The 26,395-nt window shown below is 34.9% G+C and overlaps 1 protein-coding gene across 2 annotated transcripts in view; it reads left to right on the top strand.

The window, feature by feature from the left end:
• Window positions 1-26,395, top strand: part of ZRANB3 (zinc finger RANBP2-type containing 3) — a 47,397-nt gene that overhangs the window by 4,679 nt on the left and 16,323 nt on the right. The window contains exons 1-8 of one of the 2 annotated variants that reach the window (XM_068687355.1): window positions 1,198-1,311; window positions 9,382-9,433; window positions 16,788-16,806; window positions 17,862-18,040; window positions 20,297-20,528; window positions 22,192-22,277; window positions 24,808-24,979; window positions 25,424-25,552. In XM_068687355.1, the coding sequence (XP_068543456.1) occupies window positions 16,792-16,806; window positions 17,862-18,040; window positions 20,297-20,528; window positions 22,192-22,277; window positions 24,808-24,979; window positions 25,424-25,552 (813 nt within the window). In that variant the 5' untranslated portion in view covers window positions 1,198-1,311; window positions 9,382-9,433; window positions 16,788-16,791. Of the gene's footprint in view, window positions 1-1,152; window positions 1,312-9,381; window positions 9,434-16,787; window positions 16,807-17,861; window positions 18,041-20,296; window positions 20,529-22,191; window positions 22,278-24,807; window positions 24,980-25,423; window positions 25,553-26,395 lie in introns of those variants that run through there. The other variant, XM_068687354.1, reaches the window with a different exon arrangement.

Here is a 26,395-nt window from a genome sequence, read left to right as displayed (position 1 = left end):
ACAATTTTTGGAAGTTATAAGAGAAAAAAAGCTAGGATTTCTTCTCCAGCTCTTTTCCCTTGCACAAAAGTGAATCAAATTCATATTTATACCCTGAAGAATATGAAAATCTTTAGTATGAGAATTGGCATTGATTAATTCTTGGTTTAAGATTTTATTTCTGAAAGGAATAAAGTTTCTTTTGTAGTTCTAGATTTCTTGTGTAATTTCTTGTGATTTCTTGTAAACAATGCTGGTCAGGTCCACCTGAGATCATTGGTAGCCAAACAAGCCAAAAAATGAAAATGAATCAATTTTAGAAGAAAAGGAAAAAAGAAGTAATGTGTTTTCAAGGACATTGTTATAAAAGAAAAATACCAAGATCTCACCATCGTTCTCTAATGATCTTGGTGACATTTTTGCTGTTGAAGACAGCATTCTTCCTCCACTCCTTTCCTGAATGTTCTTGCAACTGACTTCTCATGGGCAAAACTTCCTAGCCATGCTCACATGTTGCCATGATCATGGCTGTAAAGAGAGGTACAAAGCTTTACTGCCCGTTTCTTGTTCTAAACTGAGGCAGGCTGCTTTGTGTGTGGCAAGTTGGTTTAGCTCTTTATTTCCATGCTAATACAAATGAAGTTGTGCTACTTTGGAAATGGGAAGGATATTTGAAATGTGGGGATGTTTTTGTTGTCTTTTTTTTTTTCTTCTTTTTTTTGGGGGGGGGTATTTTGCGGAGATTGATGTTCCTTATCAATCAATTCAATGTACATTGAATTACAACAACTTTGTGACTTTGCCCTTCTTTTAAAAAAAAAAAAGTTATCACGCTTTTGTTTTTTTTGACCTTCATAGTTACTAATTAATATGGTGATTCTGGTGGTCTTAATTTGCAATATGTTTTCTATTAATTAAATTGTCATATGTGACATCTGTGAAAAGCCAGGTGTTTGGTTGTGTTGTTGTTTTTTTTGTAAAAACCTGTAAGAAATAGTCAACTGGCTAGTCTGAGCATTTCCTTTTCGTTTCCACCTAATGTTGTTATTGTAAGGGCGACTTACTTAGATATCATTTATTTCAAGTTACCATTATTCCATGAAGCTTTATTCTGTAATGTGTTGCAGACCTATCTTTTAAGTTAGATATCTTTTTTGATTTTGTTTCCCCTAGGCTCAACATGGCTTGTGTGTTCCAAGGAACACCTACACTTGAAGCTTCTGATTCTGAAAATGTTGATGCTAAGCTGTCCTTTCTACCTGAAAGACTGAGAAAGAAACTGCTGCCTTTTCAGGAGAAAGGCATCATATTTGCACTTCAGAGAAATGGCAGGTAAAATCCTTATTCTGTCATGTGCTAAATAGAATTATTCTAGGTAGAAATAATGAATGGTTACAAAAGCTATGCAAATACAGCAACACTTAGGAGAGTTATATTACAGATTTTTTATTGCAAACTGTAAGATAACATGGCTTATAATGAGGTGTTTTTTCTTCCTCCAGAGGAGGAAGAAATATTTAATAGTGCAAAAGAGGCTTGTAGTATCCAAGATCTCCTCATACAAGAGGAGGCTGCTATCAGCAGGACCATCCTTTTTGTCATGTTAATGGAGAATGCTTAAAATAAATTGATTCACATTTGCTTCTGTAGTTCTTAATGGCGTGGTAGAGCTGTTAAGAGAATGACTAACAGATCTTGATGCATCTGTGTGGTATTCTATTTTAAACTTTGTACAATTCTGGTATGTAATCAGGGTGTTCTGGAACTCACTGAGCTGCAACAGCAGAGCAGAAGAAGACTAGCAGAATGCTCGGTTAGCAAGTGCAGTAACTGATAAAAAAAGGCATTGGACAATTAGGTACCTGATAAATCAGAAAAATAGTTTATGCAGCAGAGTCTGTAAATATTTTGCTGAGTAAGAGCATGTTGCTGAGTTACAGGCTTGAAGAAGTGGGAAGGGAAATGCGATTTCTGATTTATAAATTTTCTAATAACTAGGCAATTGCAGCCTAAAGCCATGAAACTACTGGATGTTGTTCTTTTGGAAAGTAATGACATCTTAGAGGTCTGGCACAAAAGAAACAGTTTGGGCTTAAGTTGTGAGGAAGGATGAAGTTAGTTTCTGATAACCTCATCATCTTGCTCAATACAAGAGGCTTGGGGCCTAAGAGGGTTGCCTGATACTGTTTGTGATGTTTTTGTAGGAGATGAGAAATGTGCATGGCCTTCTCTAAAGATTAAAAATGGGAAAGGAAATGTTTCTCATCAGTCCCTGCAGTTATATGGAACTTCTGATCAAGTCAAATTTTCTCTGAAGTATTTCACTTTATTTCTAGTCATCTGGCCAAAAAACTTCAGTAATGGTAATATTTCTGTCTCATAAGCCATATATTTTAGGCTGCCAGAGTAGGTAGCAGAGTAGAAAGATGGGTCCAGCCATTCAGGTGCAAGCTTGAATTTAAAGCCTGGGATTTTAACAGCTTTATGCTGTGTTGTCATGAACTTCTCTGTGACCACCAGTCATGTGAGGTACTTCACTGCTGCCCGGTGTAACTGTGAGGATAAACATACACAGTTTTAACAGATCACTAAGACTTGGAGAGAATAGACAGCAAAAGTCTGTATTTGAGTTGAATTTAATAAGTTCAGAGCCTTAGGCTACTACTATATCACAGTTGATCTGATTCTAGTAAGGGGAAGTGAAGTTTATATTGTATGTAATAGAGGTGCATTTGTATACACAAACTGAAATAACACAAAAATATAAATGTATTTATTGTCTTTAATGTTAACTACTGTAGGCTAATGGGTGCATTTGAAAGTGGCATAAAGCTTTGCAGCCTACCATGTAATATACAGGTTCCTCAGGAAACTGTTTAACTGTAAATTTTAATTACGTTTTTCTTTCTTCTTCCTTGAGCAGAAACAATTGTCTGCAGTAAGTATGTAGAAAGGTTTGGAATGACCATAAAAGAGGGAATGAGACTGTTTTTATTAGGATTAGGGGTTTTGCTTTTTTCTTTTCTTGAAACCTGTCATTAACAAAAGATTGTTGAGTAATATGGCACTGATATTTTTACTATAAAATGGGTAGGAATGTATTTTCGTCATGAGTGCAAGAAATCTCATTCATTGGCATAGCAAGTTCTATTCAGTAGCTGGGTCAAGTTGAGGAGAACAGTATGCCTGCTCCCAGCCAGCCTCTGTATAAAGTAAAATGTGTTACGTCAAACTTTCCAGAGCAGTATTTTTAAAAAAATCTGTGCTTTGCTCAGGCAGATCTAATTTTTTCTAAGTCCCAAAACAGAACAAGAGCCTGTGCTGCAGCTTGTAGCTGAATTTTCCTATTAGTGTATCAGCCCTTGGCTCACACAAATCTCTCCCTTTTGTGTACTCCTTAATGATTTAAGCCTTCTTTCACTATTTCCATCAGTATATTTTAGCAAGGTCTGGTGCTTTTCCATAAAAGTGTCTTTTCTAATTTTAAAAATATATAAACCTGGGACTTGAAGTAAGCAATATGTGCATCTGGGCTTGTCTTTCTTCTCTCCCTTGGGCTGTGCGCTCCCTGTGCAGCCATCACTTAATCCATGCTTTGCTGTAGTGGCAGGAAACTGGTGTAGAGAAAGTGCTCTACTGCTGGCTGTAGACATTCAGTTCATGTTATCTCAGGTTAGACAAGCTCGCAGCATTATTAGAACAAAAAGAAAATATGCTCTTGGATGAAATGCACCCTCTGAGACACTAATGGGGCAGGGATTAATTTATTAATTCCCCCATAGTTCCCCTAATGATAAGATAAATATGCTGTTGTGATTTGTGCTTTTGATTCAATGGTAAAAGGGAGGCAGGAGAAGCAGACAGATCCTGTGTGTTTATTTATTTTTTTTTGCAATAAATGCTGCAAAGGCTTTGTCTAGAGCAACACATGCTGCCTAACGCTTTTCTAGGAAATAATAAAAATACAGTAATTCTAGAGCCAACAAGACTGTGTAATTCAAAATATGGTAAGATACCTTTTAGCTGACAGCCATGCCTTAAGAAGACATAGAGTTACTGATCTTTACTCCTTACTAGAGATTGTTCTTCAGAAGTGCATTTGGGAAGAAGGTACCTAGGGATGGAAATCTTTATTTATAACCTGAACCATTAATGTGCAGAAAAGGTGGTTACATGCAAATTCCATACCTGAAAACTATTTTATTTCTTTTTTTTTTTCATCCAGGGAAACTAGTTTACTTTTAAAACATTATAAATATATATTTGTATTCATATATTTATATTACATTATTTACTTTAATTATAGACAGCTTGCTCACCTAAATACACTGTAAAAGTTAGAAGCTTGTTATTTTAGGGTTATGTCTCTTGCTGCTAACACATACAAACCATATTGCTGAATACTTTACCAACTTTTGTAATAAAATTTGTTAGCATGTGATTTACAAACACCATTTTTAGTGTTGCTTGCCTTGTTGGTGGTATCTGAGGAAGATGCCTTCAGACATACAGATTTTTTTTCCTAGAAGCGTTGGCAGAACAATGTGTTTAAGCTACCTTGCTTGTGGATGAGAAAGAAGAGTTGTTTACCACGTATGAAATGAGCTTTTCTATTATAACTGCATGCTCAAACAGTTTAACTAGCATAGACTAGTTCCCTGTTGTGCTTTTTTCTCCTTTTCTTGTACATGGTTCAATGCGTACAAGTGCATTACCATTGTAACTCTTTTTCTCTGACAAGTAATATTTTTTAAAATAAAAGTTTTTATAAATATTGAAACACTTATTGATACTTTTGCTAATACCTATATTTTATTCCAGCTGTGATTCATAGATAATTTTTGCTTTTTAATGCTACCTGTATAAGTTTTAGAGTTAATATGTTAACTTGTGTGTTCTAAAGTATGTGATATTTAGTATCTTATACATGCTGGCTTAAAATTATTTGAGTATAGTTACAGTAATAAAGAGGCAACATGTTATGGGGACTTCATATCTGGCATTAAGAGCTATCTTTTAATGAAGAGATTTATTTTGTTAGGCAGGTCATTTAATAGAGTAATAAAGATTGTTATGTTATTTAATGTTGTTTTGGATAATAGGCTACAGAAAATCATTGTGATAGAGAGTTCATTATAGAACAGAGTGTCACCTAGTATAATAGCAAGTCAGTTGGCTGCAATTCAAAATAATATATTTATTTTCCATTGACTGTGTCTCTGAACTCTACCAGTCAACACAGGAGAAGCACTTAGTTAATTCTTCATAAATTAAAATATATTTTTGGCTCAAAAACTTTTATCAGTCTTCATAGAAATTAATTTCCTTCTCCCAACCTCTCAGAATAGACCAGAAAAGCAAAGGCTCAAATCAGAATTTTCTCAAAGTTTATGAACAAGGCTAAAAGATTCTAGCTCCAGTTCCTTACAGGAAAGGTAGAGTGGATACAGTCTGATGAGGTTTTAGTTGTTGAATCGTAGAAATGATAGCTCTTGGGCAGGAAACAAATAGAAATTTTAAAATTCCTGGTGATGGAATACCAGTTTGTTGGGTCAGGAATTCCTGATATATGTTGTATCGAAATTCTTGGACAAATTTCTGCACAATTTTCTTTAACTTTCTAGGACAGTAATAAGAAGGGAAGAGAATGCAAGGAAATTGAGTCTGGATGTGGCAGCATCCAATAGACTAATGTTTTTTTCCCTTGAAGTCTCAAATTCTCAGAAGTCCTTATTCTGAATCGGCTTTGTTCTATTTCATTCAACCTGCCAGAAAATAAACCTATAGTCTGCATGTGTGGTACATCGGGTGGGGGTGGAAAGGTTCCTTTTTATAGAATTCTTCATAACACGAGAGAGAGGTTATCTGTGTTAAGGTTTCTTTGTCTAGACTCTGAACAAGGAAGCCTTAATCAGCTTAACTTTTCTATATCAGCCACTGAGCAGCATGAAGGGTATCATTTCTGTATGTTTGAGAGTGTAGTGGAGATATATTTCTAGGTTTTGGAATTGGATACAGTAAGAGAAAATATGTTGGTCTACACTTGTCTCTATGCATGTTTTAATTGCTGCTAGAGCAGCAGATCCTTCTCTTTTTGTTTAATTATTTTTCCTTTTAATTCTTTTTTTTTTTTTTATCATTTTTACTGTGATTCTGTATTTTATGTTAGTAGTTATGAATAAAAAGAAACATTGGAAAAGTAAAATATTTTCATCCATTTCCGTTTTGAAACACTAAGCTTAGATGCGTGTACATGTGTTGCTGTCTGCATCTATTTTTTCTGTCCTTTGTTTGAGAGGTCGTAGATTGCTGAAGTCTGTATTGTGATTGTGTGGCCAACTGTTTTTTACTCTTCTCTAAAGCCATTTCTTTTTCAGAATCAGCTACATGTTTCAAAGTAATACTTATCAAAAATACTTTACAGAGTACTTCTGGACTGTCCTCTAAAAGTACTTCTCAATATTTTTCTTGTGGAAGCTGTGGCATATTTTTTTTCAGTTGAGCCTTATAATTTTTCATCTCTATTATTATGTCTTCAAAACACAACAGCGTACTGAACTTCTTCTTTCCATATAAGTTAGTTGCATGCAACTTCATTTATGCAATGAAAGCATTAACCATTAATTGCTATAGGCAGAAAAATTTAACAGAAATGGTTGACATGGAGAGTTTGCATTTTATGGAGCAATTTAATCATTCTCAGTATGTTGTACCTGACACTGACATTTATGGAGAACATTTTAAAGAAGATTTTTTCTTCAAGTTTTACTTATATTGGGCCACTTTGGTAAGAGTAATGTGTTTGAAATCTGAGTGAGAGTTCTGACTGCTAAGCACATAATGAATGTCATTCTTACATGCTGCAGGTAAGGATGTTGGGTTGGTATAATTACCAAATACAGTATCCGTTAAGGAGTGCAAATGTTACAGTATCAATTTTGTTGTGAAATTGGAGTTAATCTGATTTCTTGTTGCTAAACTTTTGATTGATTTGGTTTTAAGATGGGGAGTTCAGACTTGAAAATATAGAGAAGAATTTCCAAAATAGGAAGGGTGAAGATAATCATCATTTCTTTTGGGAGATCTTCTTACTTTCTCTGCTTTTTTCACAATGACTTTGATAGATGCCACATTAATTAAATTTGCATGTTTCAAAATGAAATTCCTTTCTTTTTTTTTTTTTTTTTGAGTCATGCCTATGAATGTTATATTTTTATGAATGTTTAATTTTTATTTTAATTTATACTTGGTGACTTGAAGCATTAAGTGCTGTCAACAACTATCTCTGTTGACTGTATATCTTCAGATCAGATGGGAATAAGGAGGAAGATTTTGAAGAGATTAGTTCTGCAGCTTTTGCAGTGCACATCACTGCAGGGAGTGTCACATGGGAAAGCAAATTTTATTGGTAAAGTAATGACAGGTAACTAATTTTCATTGAAAGTCATTAGACTGCATCCTAAGGAAGAGCTACCATTGATTACATATATTTCAATCATGCCAATTAATATCTAGGTTAAAGCTTGTAGCCTACACTGTGAGTAGTTGAAATTAGCTGATGTTATTCCAACTGTTCCAATTAACTGATGTCAACTTTTCTTGCAATGAATCGGCTGGTGAACTGATTGGGGCTGAAGGGGCTTATAAGAAAGATGGAGAGAGACTTTTTGCCAGGTCTTCTAGAGATAGGACAAGGGGTAACAGTTTTAAGATGAAAGAGGGTAGATTTAGGTTAGACCTAAAGATGAAATTCTTTACTCAGAGAGCAGTGAGACACTGGAACAAGTTGCCCAGAGAAGCTGTGGATTCCCCATCCCTGGAGACTGGATGGGGCTTGAGCAACCTGGTGTAGTGGGAGGTGTCCCTGCCCATAGCAGGGGGGGGAATTGCATAATTTTTAAGGCCCTTTCGACCCAAACCATTCAGTGATTCCAGCTCTCTGAGCTTAAACTTCACCTTGACCACTTTGATATGTGTTATTCCACACATCCTTGCCCATGCTTAAATCCTGAAATATGTAGGCTAATGTGCTCTCCTAGATTGCAAATCTTCATAAGCATGGAACATTTTAGATGTTTCATTCAGTTGTAGGTTGAGCAGTGTTGGAGAAAAGCATAAAACTTGGCACAACCGTTCTACTCCATATTCCTTTAGGGAATCAGTAACACTGTATATGGGGCAATTTACTGCATTTTACATTAGCTTGAGGGTTGTTTTTTCATTTATTTTTTTAAATACATAGTGTACTTCAAGAGCAAGGGTATCATCTAGCTTAAATCTTCTGGGGCTCTATTTCTGGTAAAACAACCTTGATTATTTTTGCAAGGAAGTCATCTCTCTTTGTTCTAGTTTTAGGACTGTGTGCTGTGATTACTGACACACAAATGTAACGGTTGCTTGCGCAGTTTTATATAAAAATGTACTAAGTTCAGATTCCTTAAATAACCCTTGGTTAAGATGTTAGTGCTAAAGTGTTGGCTTGTGAGTAGGAGGTAAATTATATGTTGTAGCGTTATATAAAACTGACTCACATGAGTAGGTGAGAATCCCAAGAATATCAGGACACCCACACTAGTGAAAGAAAGACGCAAGCTTCCTCTGTACAACATGTTCCAAAGATTACATTAACAAAAACAGCTTTAATTTGTTTGAGTAGTAACAAAATTTTTCAGTGTTTTAAGAAATCAAGTGCTACTGCTTTGAGTGTTTATGTTGGAAAATGTAACTAAAAGTAAAGCATTTTGTTCTGAAAAGGCTACCTGCAGCTCTATATTTTCTGGATAAACAGATGTTGAAAATAAATCAAAAAGTTAAATTATCCCCACAAGCAAGCAATAAGTATATTGTATTGCTATATCCCCTTCAACTTTTAATCCATGATGCATAAGGAGGCAGAACTGTCTAGTTTAGGGAGAATATTATTGCAAAATATTTCTGTAGTTACAAGAAACGTGTAGCACTGTGTGACTTATTCGTGGTTAAATACATATTTCTTTTTAATCTATATATAAATTATATAGATTATAAGGTTAAACCTCACATATGTCAGCATGTTGGTAATCAGTATTTTTCCAAGAAGAAAGTTCAAAAAGAGATTTTGTCTTTGCAAAGATACCTTGCTGAAGTAGTCATAATTAATATAAGAAGCTATAATGGCATCACTTACTTGGTAATATCGAAATACCATTTCAGAAGGATGACCTGAATGTAACCCATACACACAGAAATAGAAATGATTTTCATTTAAATGTTCTGCTTCTCCAATCTCATCTGCATACAGTGTTGAAGATCTGTTTCTCCTTATTCTTTACAAAGCTGGCTCAGTCTTCTTGACATCAATACAACCAGAAGCTCTTCCTGTGCATTGTGAGGTTTGAAAAATTATCCCTTCTCTCTTGGCAGAGCTTTCCTGACCAGAGCTTTCTTAGACGTGGGTTTGGGGTTGCTTCCTTCTGTAAGTGCACTTTTGCTTGGCGCTTGATACCTTTACAAGACTGTTTTGATAGTGTTTGCTAACGCTTGAATATCTGGTTCTGGGGTTCTGATTCATCCAGCTTTGTGTGGTCACTTAAATTACAGCTTTAGGTGTTTGTATTCTGTTGTGTGGGGATCTACAAAAAGGTTTCAGACCTACATGCATGTGGGGTGAACCAACGCAATAGGTTTCTTGCTCTTTCTGCTTTGCATGCATATTCACTTACCAGGATACTTTCTCTTAGTTTTATTTTAAAGCTAATACATCTTGAAATGAAAAGGTTATTAAAATCTAGTGGAAATCAGACTGGGTGGTTCCCTTCTGTTTATGAAAATACATGGAAAGCTGTGTCCAAAGCCCACTGCTAAGCCTACACCTGTGAATGGCTCATGAATATTAGGAAGTTTATAGCAGCATGTGCAGTGAACCACAGTGAGATTCTGATGAGATTTTCTGTTAAGAAAAAATAGCAGAATTTCTTCACAAATGGACAGAGATTCAAGTGCTAGCCATGGGATTCACTGTGAAGGCGGCAAACATTTAGAAATTAAATGGGGAAGAAACAGAGAACTTGCTATTGACTGTGATACTTTTTCATGGTTGGACTTTTTCACTGATGGGAAATGTAACTGAGGCATCTCAAATGCTTTTTCCTGGTTTTCTGAAACTTTTGACCGTGTGGGCTGAGCTTATAACAGGATATGGAACTGCGTATCATAGCTCTGATTTGTATTCTTGGATAGAGCTATTATTAAGGTGTCATATGAACAGATGGGATATGAATGATGAAGCTCAAATTGGGTAACTACCAGTTGAGAGGAAATGACTAATTGAACTTCAGAGAACAAGAAGTCTGTCTTCTTGCAGTCAAAATATGTGAAACAAAAATACGTATTTGTCCCTTCAGTGTATCTGAAGATCTGTTTCTTCTGCTTTGACAGCATGAAACCTTTATGTTCGTGTTGGCAGCTTGTCTGACTGCAGTAATATAGAACATACTGAAGTTTGTTATAAATAGAGGCTGCATATTTTTAAGGTTACGTAAAGCAAAATGTGAAGTAGTTCTTCTTCCCAGTTTAATGTGACTATTGGATCTTATGAGTTCTGTACAATCTGGGCTCTAATGATAGGGAAATTCTGTACATTTCAAAACTAATTGCTGTGATTATAAACTGGGACACTTGACGATTTCCCTCTCGGTAATATAACCTATTTTATGTTGCTTTAGAGTAACAAATATAGGACCTCTGATATATACCAACTAGGTTAAGCAAGCTGGTTTAAGTATCTAAAACAGGGAAAACTACAGAGTTTTAACGCTCCGAAGCGCATCAAGTCATAATATAACTTGAACATACCCAATTTCTACTAACATTGGTTTTATTAACTTCTACCTGCATCATAAACTCATCTTGTGTATAATGTCAAAACTTCGTTAGTTGTGCTGATAATGTTAGTTAGCTGACATAAATCAGCAGTTTTGAAACTGTAGCACTTCAGGGATTTGAATGTGAATGGTGTGGATCAAAGCAGTGATTCATGTTGGAAACTGTATCATAACAGGACCTAACACATTCAGATACTCGAAATGGAGCGTTAAAAACAACTTTGTGCACCTGATTCATAGCAGTCTGTGATGTGTCTAGTCAAATGTTTAAATGACTGAAAGGTGTATGGATTGCAAGCATAGGACAAAAATCCAATACAAAGCTATTTCAGCATTGAGTGAGGGAAGAGAATTAATACTTAACTAAATAGCAAATATCACTATTGAGCCACAACCATTTGCAGCAGAATTCAATAAGTATCTAAGTGACAATTATTATACTTTCCCTTCTGATGATACTAACAAAAGCAAAAATATTGTGATTCATAAGCAGTGTGGGTTATGTTCAGGTAACGAAGAGATAATTTTGCTTCCAGAATCTGCATGGCCTCCAATGCTGTGCATCTTTCCTCTGCTTAGTAGTTTCCCCACTTTGATTTTACTGCAAATTATTGCAAAATGGATAGGGGACAACTACATTTGAGGATTTATTGTTGAGTTATAGTACTTTTTAAAGAGACCCAGACTTAATAGGGTGTGAGTTGTATGTAGAAGTACCATATCTTTTGTAATTCTGTTAACAGAAACTGTACTGTCATTGTGGGAACATAGAATTGGAGGTCACCTGTGTCCTGAAGTTTCTGTTGCTGGAAGGATCCACACTGTACGAATTCCTAGCACAGTTTGGGTTCCGCCTTGTACTAAATTACTTTTTTGCCCCAGGATTCTTTACAGATACTGTTATTAGTGTGATTAAGAACATCATTCTAATTTCTAGCTTAAATGTAAGCCAAGTATTTTATGTACCAACACTGTTGTACTTTCTACCCGTGGAATTTTTCTTCTTTGTGGATTTACAGAACAGTGAGGGGAGGAATAAGCATTCCATGTCAGCGTTTACTTTCAGAGATGAAGAAACTGTTTCTCTACTGGTGTCTCCTACCATGGTGTCCTGGTTTCAGCTAGAATAGGGTAGCTTTGTTTTCCCTTAATCTTTCTAGTAGGTCTTTCTTGCATCTCTTCTGGCTTGAATTTGTCGGAAGACAGTGGGATGTGGATGATCAAAATGTGATGCAGTATTCTGGATGGGTGGCATTCACCAATATGTTATATAGTGGTGTTTATATTTCTCCATCTCCTCTGAAAAGTGATGATATCTTTATCTAACAAACGAACAACACCAAAAAAGAAACAAACAAAAAAAAAAAGTTGTTTTTTTTTTTTCCTTTTGTCATTCTAATATCTGTTTATTTTACCCGATGTACATTCATTCTAGGTTTCCATTGAATTCTAATACTTCTCAACTAATGTTACTTGATTTTGCAGGACTGTTCAGGAAACTTTATCAATAGCTGCCCAGCAGGAAGAAGTGCACCAGATCCAGCTCTTCATAATCAGCAAGGTGCTGAGTATTAGAATCACAGCTGGAAATGTGAATAGTGTCAAGAGAGGCTATGAAAATGATTGTTAAAAGCAAAATCTAGAGTCAGACTTACAGTGTAGGAGCTTAGCAAAGTTCAGGTAAAGCTTATTTATGTTATGAATCAATTTGCATTTTTCAGTAGCTTAGACAAATGTGCATGAGTGACCAGATAAGTTTCCACTATTTAAAATATGGATAATGCTTTGTTAAAAATAATAATGTCCAGTATGCTAGCAAACTACTATTTTTGAGAAATGCTGTGAAAAAAAATCTCTTCTGATAGGTGTAGAAATAGATCAGTATACATTAAAATCCAGATTAGCTAGAGAGTGGAAATGTGTCAATAGCAACTTTTCTTATGCTACAATTTAGAGTATTGATGAGAATTCTAATTGCTGCTGTCCTTAATTATGTAGCTATTTTAAGCAAATAGGTGTTTCTGTGGGATCTCTTTGTATTGTTACTGCAGAATCAAGGAAGTTAAAGCTGTGTTGATCATTTTACCATGTTTATCTTTTAGGAGTGGCTATTATATGGATAAAAAGATGGCAGTGACTTTGTTCTTCCACTCATTTACCAGCAACAAAACTGAATTTCTATAAATATTTTAAAGCCAACACTTTTGTCCCTGCTTCATTAGAAGTTTCACGTAAGACATACTAATTTGAAGCTAATAGGCACGAAAGCAGAAGATTCTATGTGCACAGTGTGAAAACGTTTGAAAACAATAAAACAGAACAACTTCCTGTTGTTCTGCAGATATTCAAGTCACTAAAGTTTAAGTGGCTACAGTAAACTAATGGAAAAAAAAACAACTTGTTTAGTGGAAAAAAACTCCTGTTCCAGTGGTTGACAAATTTTTAAGGCTTTTTATTTTGATTGCTCTTTAGCTTTTAGTGGTCAGACCACTCCATAAATGACTCTGAATTTCTTCATTTTAGCTTGTTACTCTGAAAAAAGGAATGAAGGTATAAGTAGTTGGTCACATATGCCAAAAAATAGTACAATGGCATCTTAGATATTCTCGCTTAAATTCTCAAAATCCGTGGCTCATGTTAACGTAGATTTATTGCCTCTACATAGAAGATGCATGTCTGAAGTGACATGATGTACATTTATTTATGCAACTCTGCTAAAAATGTAAGTTGATATGCTGAGAAATACTGCATTTGTCAGTGTAAGTTGGCAAGGAACATTTGTGTTCTTGTTCTCTTTACCACAATTCTTTACTAGCAGATGCTACTCAGATGCAACACACTTTTGGATATTGCTGTATTTACATATTTGCTCTGTTATTCTTTAGGATTAAACATACTGTATTGTTGAGGAATGTTTTTGGTTTATTCTTGAGATGCCTCTGCTCTGTAGCAGATTGGCATTCTCATTTTCATACCCATTTTCTGTATCTGTTTAAGGAGTTAAAAAAAAATAAATAAATCCTGCAACATTAGGTTGTTGTACATTCCAGCTGATTTCAGGCTTCAAACTGTTTTTAAAAAATGATTAATCTGAAAGGGGTTGGCCTCTTAAAGAATCTGCAGGAAAGACGATTTGTTTTCTAAACTACAGTTGAAGCAATTAACTAAGAGTATTACATGGAAAAAAAACAAACAACCACAAACCTGGCATTATTTTAAAATTAGAATTTTTTATTGGTTTTCTGCAAATAAATGTATTCACCTGGCTGCAAATCACAAACATGAAGGCTCCACAGACATGAGTTGCCACTAAAAATATTCTTTTCCTGCCTTTTTGTAAATCAGTGCAGATTTGGTGTTTTTATTTTGTTATGTTTTCAATCTTTGCTTTTATCACTCCATCCCTACCAAGCGTGAAGTGAAAAACATCTAAAAATCAGAAAAAATATATGGTTAAAGCTGGGGTTTTGTTGGGGAGTGGGGGGTGTTGTTACAAAATTATTACAAGTAGATAGTTATTTATAAAAACTGGAGTTATATAAGATATGTTTTGAGTTACTCTTATGTCAGCTGAAAGAAAATGTTGCAATTAGTTGACGTTGAACCTGTCAGGTTGAATGAGTAAACAACAGTATACCAGATTTCTCAGAATATCAAATTGTTATCTCGCACATCATGTCTGTAAAGTCCCACTGTACATTTTCTGCCCCAGAACCATCCATTTTGGGCTCATGGTAAAAGATACGTTACTGACTACAGTCACAGCTGATGGGGCTGCTGCAGGCATTAATCATTAATGTAAAGCGGCTGTGGCTTGTGCTGAAAAGAGGGCTTCTGTTGTGCTGTTGGGCAGCTGCATGAACTTCCAAGTACCTGACATACAAACACAAAAAAAAAGGTTATCAAAATACAGAATTTTTATATCTTCATGTGTTAAATTTAGATATAGATACAGAGACCTGGAAGGCCTCCAATTTTTTCATGGAATCAGCATTTCACTTGGGTTGCATGGTGCACTGGGTGCATGTCTAGTTATGTGGCATAAGAGTAGGAGAAATTCCAGTTTCCTCAGAAGATGCAGTGGGTGGGAATACACAGTAAGAAACTCATCCAGAGCAATTCATCAAGACTATTTTGGGTCTGACTGAAAGCTCCTGAGGATGAGAAGCCAAAAACCAAGGCAGAAGTCTTTTGCTTTTTCTCCTTGAGACAGGGGAAAATAAGTAGAGTGGCCTGCAAAGTCTGTTCCCTTCTAGAGCTCAAAGTATCTCATTTTCTGAGACTTGGTGCTCTCCTGTTGGTAAACATATATAAGTCCTAAAGCACAGTGATGGACTGCATACAGCTGTCAATCTATTGGTGCCATTTGTTCAAGCAACAGCACCCCGTGCTATATTTGCCAATGGTTTGACTAAGCCTCTGCTGTTTGTGTGGTACTGTAACGAAGTGGTGGGAATTATTCTGCCACTGCTTTTTATGAAAATTTGGAAAATGATATGGTGCTTGAAAAGCTACCCAGATTAGTTAATACCTGGAAGATTCATCTAATTGCCAATTACTTAACTGAAACCCAAGCAGGTATTGCTATTGAACTCTGACATTTCTTCCAAACTTGCAGAAATTTACACTTTGAGCTTATTTTAGATCTTGCTTCTTAACTCCCGGTGCTGATTCTGCTCAGAAAATTCTTTGTAAGCCTATAGTTTTACGCAGTCTGCTGTTGCTACGGGAAAAAAGGAAACTTATGTCTTGCAGCAAATGATGACTTATAGGGAGTAGATTGTTTTTTCTACTCCTCTTTATTATGTTCACAGCTTTTTCTTGGAATTTGTCTTCCTCTGAATTTGTTGGTGTGTGAATTGAATGTAGTTATTTCATCTAGTAATTACTAGAGTTAGAACAAACTTTCTTAATTCTTTAGATAATGCTTTCAAATTGGATAGGCTTTTTTGTTGTGGTGTTGGTTTTGTTTGCTTTTTTGGTTTTGTGTTTTTGTGCTTTTTCTTGTGGTTGTTGTTATTGTAGTTTGTTTTTATTATTTCAATTTTTTTCCCCAGCTTGCATAAGCTTGTAAAATAGCAGAGGTAAAAGTTTGTGAAATAGCTGAGGGCAAGTGTTTGGAAAGCTGTAGCATTATCCAATTAATGGAATCCCTAAATGTCCACCAAATAATCGCATTTGTCCTTCATCCAGTCTCAAAAATTTTATGAAGAAACTTCTGTGTGCTCCTAAGTTCCCTAGATCCTATATGAGTTAAGAATGAGTTAAGGCAACTTAAAATACCTGTAAGAAATTTATATCAAAGATGGCATTTGATATGTAGAAAATGTAAAGCATGTGCTAGTTTTGCCTGTAGACTCGTCATTATTGTCTTTACATGGAGTAGCATAAACTAAATGATCCAAAATGGAAAAAAAAATGAGTTCATTTTCTAATGGTTTAGCTAGTACAGTTATGGGTTGAGAAGGTGTCTGTTTCTATTTCAACACAAATTGTTCTGGAAATCAGCCTTTTCTAAATCAGTCAATCAAATAAACAATCTTAATCATGAAGCAGCAAAAACATTGCTGTTTCTGAAAGACAACAAAACTGAAGATGTACTTCACAACCTGAAAATGTCTCTTAAGATTATATTTAATATAGCACTAGACCAAAGCAGCAATTCAATTTCACTATGCATGTTCTTTATTAGTACTAATAAATTGAATATAAAACTAGAGTAAGTGGTATGCTTATTTTTACATTTATACCAAATTTTATAGTTATTATCAAGGATGCTGTAGAAAGGAAGTCTACCTTTTTTGATCTAGTGACAGAGGAAACCCTTTGGTTTTGGTAAATCCTTAACTTAAATTTATAGCAAACAATTTATAAGTATTTATTCATATGTTATATTTACTGTTTGTTTCTGTTTTTTTTTCCCCTATCTTCTAATTTCATGCTTAGGTGTATGATTGCTGATGAGGTAAGTTATGTTCCTGTTCCTTTAACACCATTTTTCTTGTTTTAATGTACTCCATTCAGATGTGATTTTTCTTGTCTGGGGGATGTGGGCAGAACAGTTGGCAGTGAAGGAAGCCCAATTCATATAATATTCAGTAGATATTCTGAAAATACCTAATTAAAAATATATATATATCTGACACAAGATTAAGACAAGCTTTGAGAAAGCTTTGAAAGGTACTTTTATTCTACTTAGGCTAAATCTCATATGCTGTTAGGTCCTTAAAATCTTAATGCAGTTTATTTTTATTTTTAGCACTTTATTATTGTATAGATAACTTTTTTTTTTCTTTTTTAATGGGTTAGGAGACATTTGTGTATCAGAGGTATGCTTCCAAAGAAGAATTTTTGTAACAAGGACAAGTACTATTAATGAAATTCATGACTGTATACATTTTCAAATATATGAATTTATGCCATATGAGGGAAATTTGAGTTCAGAATTTCTTACTACAGAAAAAAAGCATTTTTGTAATAGGGTATAATTATTTTATTTTACATTAATTGATGTATAAAACCTTATTGAAAAAGAGGTAATGATTGAGGATTGATGTAGCTTCCCATTTATAATTTGGGATATTATTTAGCAAAAAGGAGCTAGAAGAAAAATCAACTTCAAGAAAGAATTATCTTTCCTTTGAGTAGTCTTTTTAAAATGCTTTTGGCAGTTAAAGGGTTAAATTGTTAAAGGGTTAACAAGTTAAAGGGTTTGATTACCCTTATAGTCCATCCTACTAAAGCCATGAGTAAAAAACCTTCTGAAATCAATGGAAATGCTTTTTTTTACCTTTAATGAGCTAGCCAAATATGCAATATGTATTAATCCTGTTAAAGAGAAGTATCTTTTTTCATGAAAGATTATCCGTAGTAACAAATTGACGATTAAATATATACTGTGGAACTACCTCTTTGGTTTTGTTCCCTGCATCTGGTTCTTTTTTTGCAAAATAGAGAGGCTCTTGAGACTTGAGTATGTTTTCTGAGCATAGACTTCTAATTTTTTTTTTCTTTTCCCAGATGGGTTTAGGTAAAACAATTCAAGCAATTGCCATTTCCTACTACTACAAAAAGGAATGGCCTCTCTTAATTGTTGTGCCTTCATCTCTGAGATACCCTTGGGTTGATGAGATGGAGAAGTGGATTCCAGAACTCTCTCCAGATGATATTATCATCATTCAGAACAAAACCGATACTGGGTGAGTAAAGTTCATTAATGAACTATGGAAAGGCTTGTTTCATTCTGTGACCTGATTCCAGTATATATGTGAAAAAGGTACAGTATATATTATGGCCATAATGGAAGGTAAGGATTCCAGCAAAATAAAAGGTATTTCAATTAGGTGCTATATCTTTCAGTTGAGAGTTGGAATTATGTTTGTTTTTCATCTCCTTTGAAACTGAGAGGTCTGATTGTACAGTAGCAAAGGTCGTCTGCTTAAAATTTGGTTACCTTAGTGTGTCTCTCATTGAACATATTCAGTTCTGTGTCAACTCTGTTGAATTAGCTAGGATTTGTTATTTGTTGTAAAACAGTTTGAGCACATTTTTTGCAAACTTCTGGTATGCATTATAAAATAAGGAAGTAATTACCATTAATATTATATTTAACGCACTGACAAAATTTAGAAGTTAAAATAAGTATTCTCTAAGTAACTGCAAAGGTCCTTGTGACCTGAGCTTTCTATCTTTAGACTTAATAGCATAAATTCATCAGTGTGTGACTACAAGTCTTGGGTGCTGTTAGAATAACTCTCCTATTGGGAGGAAACACTCAATTACAAAGGTATTTTTTTTTAGTCTCTTTTACTGTAAATGACGTGGTTGATGTCATGGGAATGTCAAGATACTGTTCTAAAATGTGTGGATTTAGAAGATTGATCTCCACATTTTCTGGGGAGTATCAGAAAGTGACTTAACTGCCAAGACATGCTGATGAGACAGTAGCTTGGAACCTTCCTTGTGGTAACAGCATAAATTAAAAGCTTGATCAAGGGATAGTTGCTACTGATAGTCAAAATATAACTTTCTCATAGGAATATGGGAAATAAAATAAAGATTTAATGAGCCTTTTTTTTTGTAGTTCTTCAGCTAAAATGCACACAAACTCCATGCTTATAGTTTTAAATGCAGAAAGGAGAAATGTGGAATAAGGGTAAATGATGGGAAAAGTAAGTGGCAAACAGAATTCTGTTCATTTTATCGTGAGATTTTAAAAAAAGGAGTAGACGGTAACCACTATTACTTACTTTTGTTCATAACAATAAAAGAGGAAAAAAACTGGCTTTCTGTTTAACTCCCACGAAGCTTCATAGCTGTAAGTGAGGTAGCTCTTGAGCTAATTAAATTTTTGCAAAAACAGAGCAGCTACACTTGGTTTTGCACTTCGGGAAATTGTGCTTCTCTATGTTCAGCCTTTGATTTCTCTCAGTTCAATACTTTGCTTTTCTTCAAAACTTCAACAATGAAATTTACTGCTTGAATGTTGTTTAACTTAATGTGAATAGGTTAAAATATACTCAGAAATCAGTTCAGGGTGTCTAAGTTTCTAACTACGTTTGAAAGCAGATATTTCTTGAATTAACTTTCAACTAATAATAAACAATTTTATTTCTAATTTCTTTTCCACCATGTTCCACAGAGGAGGAGAAATCCTTGTTTTCCTGGTTGCTGCGCAGTAGCAGCCAGAGGGTGCAAAGTGTTGGCCACAGTGCCAGTACTCTGACCATTGCCTCTCCCTCCATATCCAGAAGCATGAATGTGCATGTGCATGTACTTTCTTCTGCATAAGTACTGTAAAAAAATTCCACTTAGTTGATTGGGTTTTGATCCATTGCTACTGGGGAACAAATAAAAATCATGCCAGCAGAGCAGTAGTGTCTGACAGATGGACAGACCAGCTAAGACTCGAGTTCTGGTAACTTGTTTGTCTAACAACTAAGTGTTCGTGTGTTGCTCAAAGGCTTCTGAAGGGCCACAGTGCTCTCTAGTGATTTTAAAAACAATTCATGCCTTGGGCCTGGGTATGTTCTTACACGAATAGTAAGAAATTATTTACAAATAATTGTTTTTTTTTAAAAAAAGTCCTTATCTTAACCCACAAAGTTTTTTTCATTGTATTTTCTCCCCCTGCCTCTTTGATGAGGGCGAATGAGAGAAGGGCATGGTGTTACTTAGCTGCTCATTTCACACAACAATGTCTTCTGAAAATGGTTATGAAATGTGTGTGATTTAGAAGTGTCATATGCTAGATTTTCTTCTAAATGAAAAGCCTATATTATTAGCCAACCTGACAGCTTACTAATTAACCAATATAAAAGGTATCATACATACCTGCTTAAAAAAATCAGTTTTAGTTTAAACTAAGCTAACTATACTAATTAATAATTCCATTGCTATATTAATTTTTCTACGATGAAAATTTACTAAGACAACTTCTGGATTTTCTCTTCTAGGAGAATATCAACCAGCAAAGTGACGATTCTGGGGTACGGCCTGTTAACTTCTGATGCCCAGACTTTAGTAGACACGTTATACAAGCAGAACTTTAAGGTAGTTGTGATTGATGAATCACACTACATGAAATCCAGAAATGCCACCCGCAGCAAGATCTTGTTGCCAATTGTGCAGAAAGCTGTTAGAGCTATTCTTCTTACTGGAACTCCTGCTCTGGGAAGACCTGAAGAGGTATTTGACATGCTGTGCTTTTTTGAGGGATAGTATCACTAATGAGCTTACAATTTTGTAAGTTTCTTGAATACGTACAATTATATGCATTAGAAAATAAAGCAGGTCACTAGCTATGTTAGGAAGCACAAATGAGAAAGTAAAAAAGTGTTCTTTAATTTGATTGTATTGATGTTTTTACAAACTCCTTTTAGGCTTATGAACAGGTGACTTGGGACTGTTTCTTATAAGAAATTAATCTTTCTCATAATAGACCAGACTGTTGGCTGAAATAGAAAATAGAGGATTTGAGGAGAGAACTATTTATTTCTGCTGGATAAGAGAGTCCTTGGTAGACACAAATTTGCATTAAGTCTTCTATATCCTCATCTGATATAGGCAGTAATTTATTTCTCTCTGGTCTTTTTGTTATTGCTAACATTCTCTAATAGCAAAATTTTGCTAATGGCAAAAGTGGAAAAAATCTATCTAGTGCTAGTTGCTCTCCAGAATGATGAATTTTCCTTGATGGAAGATCAATTTATGGAACTGGGGAGGAGCAGAGTAGAAACAAAAATCTCTTGGATTTTATAATGAACCCAACAAACTGTTTTGTTTTGTTTTAATCAAATGTAGAAATAAATGGAGTATAGGATCTAATTTTCTATCAAGGGAATGTAGAGGGCTTAAAATAATATTTGTGCATTTCATAGAATCACAGAATCGTTAAGGTTGGAAAAACCCTCCAAGATCATCTGGTCCAACCACCTCCCTAACACCAATGTCACCCACTAAACCATGTCCCTAAGCACCAGGTCCAACCTCTCCTTGAACACCCCCAGGATGGTGACAGCACTGCCTCCCTGGGCAACCCGTCCCAATGTCTGACCACTCTTTCTGAGAATAAATGTCTCCTCATTTCCAACCTGAACCTCCCCATCACAATTTGGTTCAAAGTGACCTCTGGAGATCATCTAGTCCAAAATGTACAGTAGACTTAAGAGGATAACAGGGAAAGACAGAGAGCCTTCCAGACTAATGCTGTCTTGATGTCCTCTCTGTTCTCCCTTAGCAATGGGTCTTGGATTCATTGCTGAATCCAGAAAGGTTTGACAGTAAAACAGCTTGTAAGGTAGGATTCTTTCTGGTTAAGGTTGTGTAAACTGTTCCCGTCCCTATCCCTGATACTCAGCTGTGACAAAAGGTATGGAATTTCTGGTCCTCAATGACACTGTCTATTTTTTAAAGTAGAACTTAATACGTGAAAATCCCACTCATTCTTTTAAGAAACAGGACTCTGCTTGCCACTACAGAGCATTGAATGCCTGCACTGATGCTTTGCAGAAGTTTATGTACCTGGCAAATCACAAATGTTATGTTATTAGGAAGAATATCTTCTTGTCCATGTTTTCTTGTTCAGTTTTTCTTTTCCAAGTCTCCAACACCGCTGTGGTGTTCAGGGTACTCTGCTCTTTGAGGGCTTTATACAGCAGTCCTGCCTGAAGACATGAGCATAGCCTTAAAAAATGTCCTTTGCATATGTGCTGAGCTAGTTATTTTCTGTGCAACTGCTGAATGTAAGCTTAATGCAATAATCATGTAATAAGTGAGAATTATTTCTGAATAGTCTTACATTTACAGGCAATTTGTCACTGTCACTTTTTTTTTTTTTTTTTTTTTACAGCTTTTCATGCAGATTGAGGCACTTTTTCCAAAAAGATTCGGAACTTGGAATGAATATGCCAAGAAATACTGCAATGCTCATCTCAGGTATTATTGTACTTGTCCTTTTATTTTCTTATTAATTGTCTTTGGTGTCTTTGATTTTCTTCTCATGTGAAATGAGAGAATCGATAAATAGCATCTCTATTGCTGCATGTTTGCCATTGTGTTTGTAGACATAGGATCAGATAACATCTCCTCCATCAAAGAGAATTAGGGACCTTGCAGAGCAAAAGTATAAATACATATTTTGTACAAACGTAGAAGATAGCTTGGCTTCCACACAGGTTTTTTTGTCAGTGTTTAGGAAGATTTGGAGAGAGGATTAAATTGACAGAAGACTTTACTTAAAGAATAAATTGGAAGCTATTAAAGTTTGAGAGAAAGTGGAAGTGCCAACATTCTGTTAAGTAAAATGATTTCCAAATTTACCATTGTTAGTATGAAATGTGTATGTTTTACCTTTAGAGCTAGTGTTTCCGTTAAAGCTGAAACTTTAATTTTTGATTGTCAGTCCTTTATGCATATCATGTAATAATTTACATTTCTTTTTATTATGGGATCCAAACTTTTTACTGTCCCTTAACACTTGGAGAAAAGAACACCGTATATGGTAAAAAGAGATAAAGGCATGACATTCCTCAAAGCCTGGTAGTGTGTTTGTACTTCAGTTTCAGGATTTGAATATGGGCATTGTAAGTTCTTGTCCACTACCTTGTCTCCTATTTGCTTCTTTCAAATACATTCCTAATTAAATTTTAACCCATTTTTACCCCTTGCATCTTTCATGTGCTTTCATATTTCATGTGTTTAAAATCATTAACTTCATGAGTATCCATACCCCTCTGTTTGCTTTCCTCAGCTTTAGTTTAATGATCAGTTTCTCTGGATATATTCCAAAATAGAGGGGACAGAAGAAGTTCTGATATGAAATGCTTAGCTTTACCCATCTGAATCTGTTTTGCAATCTGGAATGAAAGAAGTTTCGAGAAGGGAAGGACCTTTACAAAAAATTTCTTATCTACAGTTTTACATATATTTGGAACAGTAGATTTTGTCAGCGAAATTGTCTAGCATTTAGATTTTTTTTACAGTAATAATTACACAGTTTCATTTTCATATAGCTTGGTATAGCTTGGTTTTTCTTTCATCATATGTGTTTTATCAGCATTAAACTTTTAATAACAAGGAAGGGTGCTGCCTAATTTTCAGACAGAGAAATGCTATTTTTTCCATGGTGTTTTGACTGAATGCATGTGTAATTTTCACACCACAAGTGTGCGTGGGTACAGCATGGGTAACTACACAATCATAGATGATTATCTTATTTTTGGAATGGCATAAATGTAATAAGAATCAAGTTCAGGGTTTGGCAAGCTCTCAATAAAAAACTTTGTCTTAATGACTGAAACAAAACATCCTGTGGTAATAAACTTGATGGGATTGTTTTACACAGAACTTTCCATGAAAATGGTTTTTTGACTTAGGTGTTCATAGGTACCTGTTTCTAAGGATGAGGTCCAAAGTATTTCTGAGAGTTTTCAGCTAACATTTCTTTTATCCCCAATGCTCAAGTTGGAGGGAGGAACCCTTTCTAAGGACAGTCATATAAACAGACTAAAGAAGTGAGGTGAGTAAAGGATGTAGCTGTCATCCCTCTAAGTGAGCTACATCATTACTTTGCCAGTGCAGAAATGAGTCCCTCAGCTCCTTCCAAAACTGATCATAGTCAGCCAATGAAATACTGTTGATAAGCTCACTAAGGCTTAAAATTCTTAAATTTTTAAAATAATTTTTACCAGTGGAATTACATGCTTGCAATGTGCTCTTTTGTCTTGGAAAATGCCACCTGGGCTTTTCTCTAAGCCAGCAAAATCTGTCGTACTAGTTGTTTTCTTTACATCTTGACAATATTGACACTAAAAAGCTGTTCTTTCTGCTGCAACATGTCCTTGAAAACAACTAAAGGAAGAAAAAGGAACAATAATTTAGTAATTTATTTCTGTTTCAACCTTTAGTTTTTTAACCTTAAACCTACTTCCTTTATTTAGCCTTGTTCATTAAATAGCATTGCATTTAAAACAGGAAGCTGACTGTAACTAGCAGGGAATTCTCAGGGGGAAACAAAGAAATATTAATGGTGATATTTGCAGCATTTTTGTCAGTTTCTCTATCATTTGTTCCCCTCTATAATATAATAAGGAACATTCTTACTATGGTATATTATTTTCATTAGTCCCTTGAAAGAAGAGTTTTAAAGTGATATCTGGAACTTCTGCTTCTCACAGAAAGGGTAGTGCAGCTGGGATGAGATACAGGACTGTGTACATCTGATGGGTAGTCAGGCCTGCAGGTAGCAATAACTGCTGGAAAATTGAAAAAGCTCTGGCTTCAGTGTTGGAAAGAATCAGAGAGAAAGCAATCATCTCTCCAGTGTAACCAGGAACACTGAATATTGCTATCCAGCGTGCCTTCATATCCAACTGTGTGTTTTAAAATTAATTACGTACTGAAAGTTTCTGTTGGATTTGGAAGAGCCAGTTTTCACTGTTAATGCTGATTTTCATTTTTTTTCCAGATTTTTTGGTAAAAGAGCTCAATGGGACTGTAGAGGAGCTTCAAATTTAGAAGAATTGCATCAGCTTTTAAGAGAAATTATGATCAGAAGACTCAAGAATGATGTTCTAACTCAGTTGCCTCCCAAAGTTAGGCAACGTATTCCATTTGACCTCCCACAAGCCACAGCTAAGGTGTATTTTCCACTTAATGCTAAAACCACGTTTGTTAGTAATGTCTATAAATTTTATATATATATATATATATGTATGTATATATGTATATATATTTTTTTTTATGCATGTGTATTATATTCACGTATTCTTTGTAACTACATATATAACATAGCGTCTGTATTATTCTTTTTAAAATATGTGAAGAACATGAATATGCCACTTTGTCATGAAATAATTATAAAATATGCCTAATTTTAAAACAGTCTTCTTCCTTTTTGTCTTCTTTTCTATTAGATTTTGAATCCTGCAATTACTTTTAGCCAAATTTGATACTCTCATAAGTATTCCGTTCCTAAATGTTTCATGCAGATCAATATTGTGGTAGAGAATGCTTTGTGCTGTCTAAACTGTCAATAAATTATTTGTACATATATCTAACCACTGATCTCTTCTGCCACTCAGAATTTGAATGCTACTTTTGCAGAGTGGGAGAAATTAATGAGAAACTTGAATTCAGATGCCAATGAAAGCCACTTTGTTGAAGTTATGAGTCTAATCACACGCATGTATAAAGAAACAGCCATTGCCAAGGTAAGCATGGAAGTATTTTTTTAGAATACATTTATTTTTTTCAGTGTGGTTTAACTTAATAAAATCAGTTGTATTGGCATCTCCTAGACTAGGAATGTACTGAAGGCGGGTACTTCAGCGATGTGTCTGTGTGTTGGCAGCTGCTGCAGCTGATCCAGTTGGCATGTGGTACAGGATGGTGCTGATAGAGCCCTTATGCAGACTGTGCTCTGCCAGTACTGGTTCTCTCCACGGATAAACAAAAAGAATAATCTGCTCTAGCTAGTCTCTGTTTTAACAGATGGAGTCCCCTGTTCTGTATTTTCCTCCTATACTTAAGATGTGAGAAAAAACAAGTTGTTAACTAAAAGTTTTACACCCTTACTTTTTAATGTTATCAGTTTTCTTTATGCTAATCTATTTTTAGAAAAAAGTATTTAAAAATAAATAAAAGTTCTGCAGGCTGCTGTATCAATAAGGACAGAGACTGACTACTTGAAATTTTTTCTTAATTTTTTTTTGCATATCTTAAAGATATTATTGTGGTTGTGTTGCTATTTCTTCCATACTTTTTTATTCTCTCCCCTATCACTGTCAACCCATTTTTAGACAGAAAGTTGAAAGAGGAAAAAGAGAAAAAAGTCAGGGGACTGCAACTGTGGGTATTGCATTAACCATTGATACTGATCTTGATGAATCTTATTAGTTTCTATTAACTATTTAATCTTACTAGTTACCATTGATAAATCTTATTAGTAACTGTCATTATTTTAATTGCTGTTATAAAAGCTATTGAAAATGATACTTGACAGACAAGAATTCTATGAATGTTTAAATATGCAAATGCTAACAGTTCATGATTGC

This window comes from Anas acuta, chromosome 6 (genome assembly GCF_963932015.1).
Source record: "Anas acuta chromosome 6, bAnaAcu1.1, whole genome shotgun sequence".
Lineage (NCBI taxonomy): Eukaryota > Metazoa > Chordata > Aves > Anseriformes > Anatidae > Anas > Anas acuta.
The sequence above is the reverse complement of the archived record's forward strand: the minus strand, read 5'-3'. Positions and strand labels throughout refer to the sequence as shown.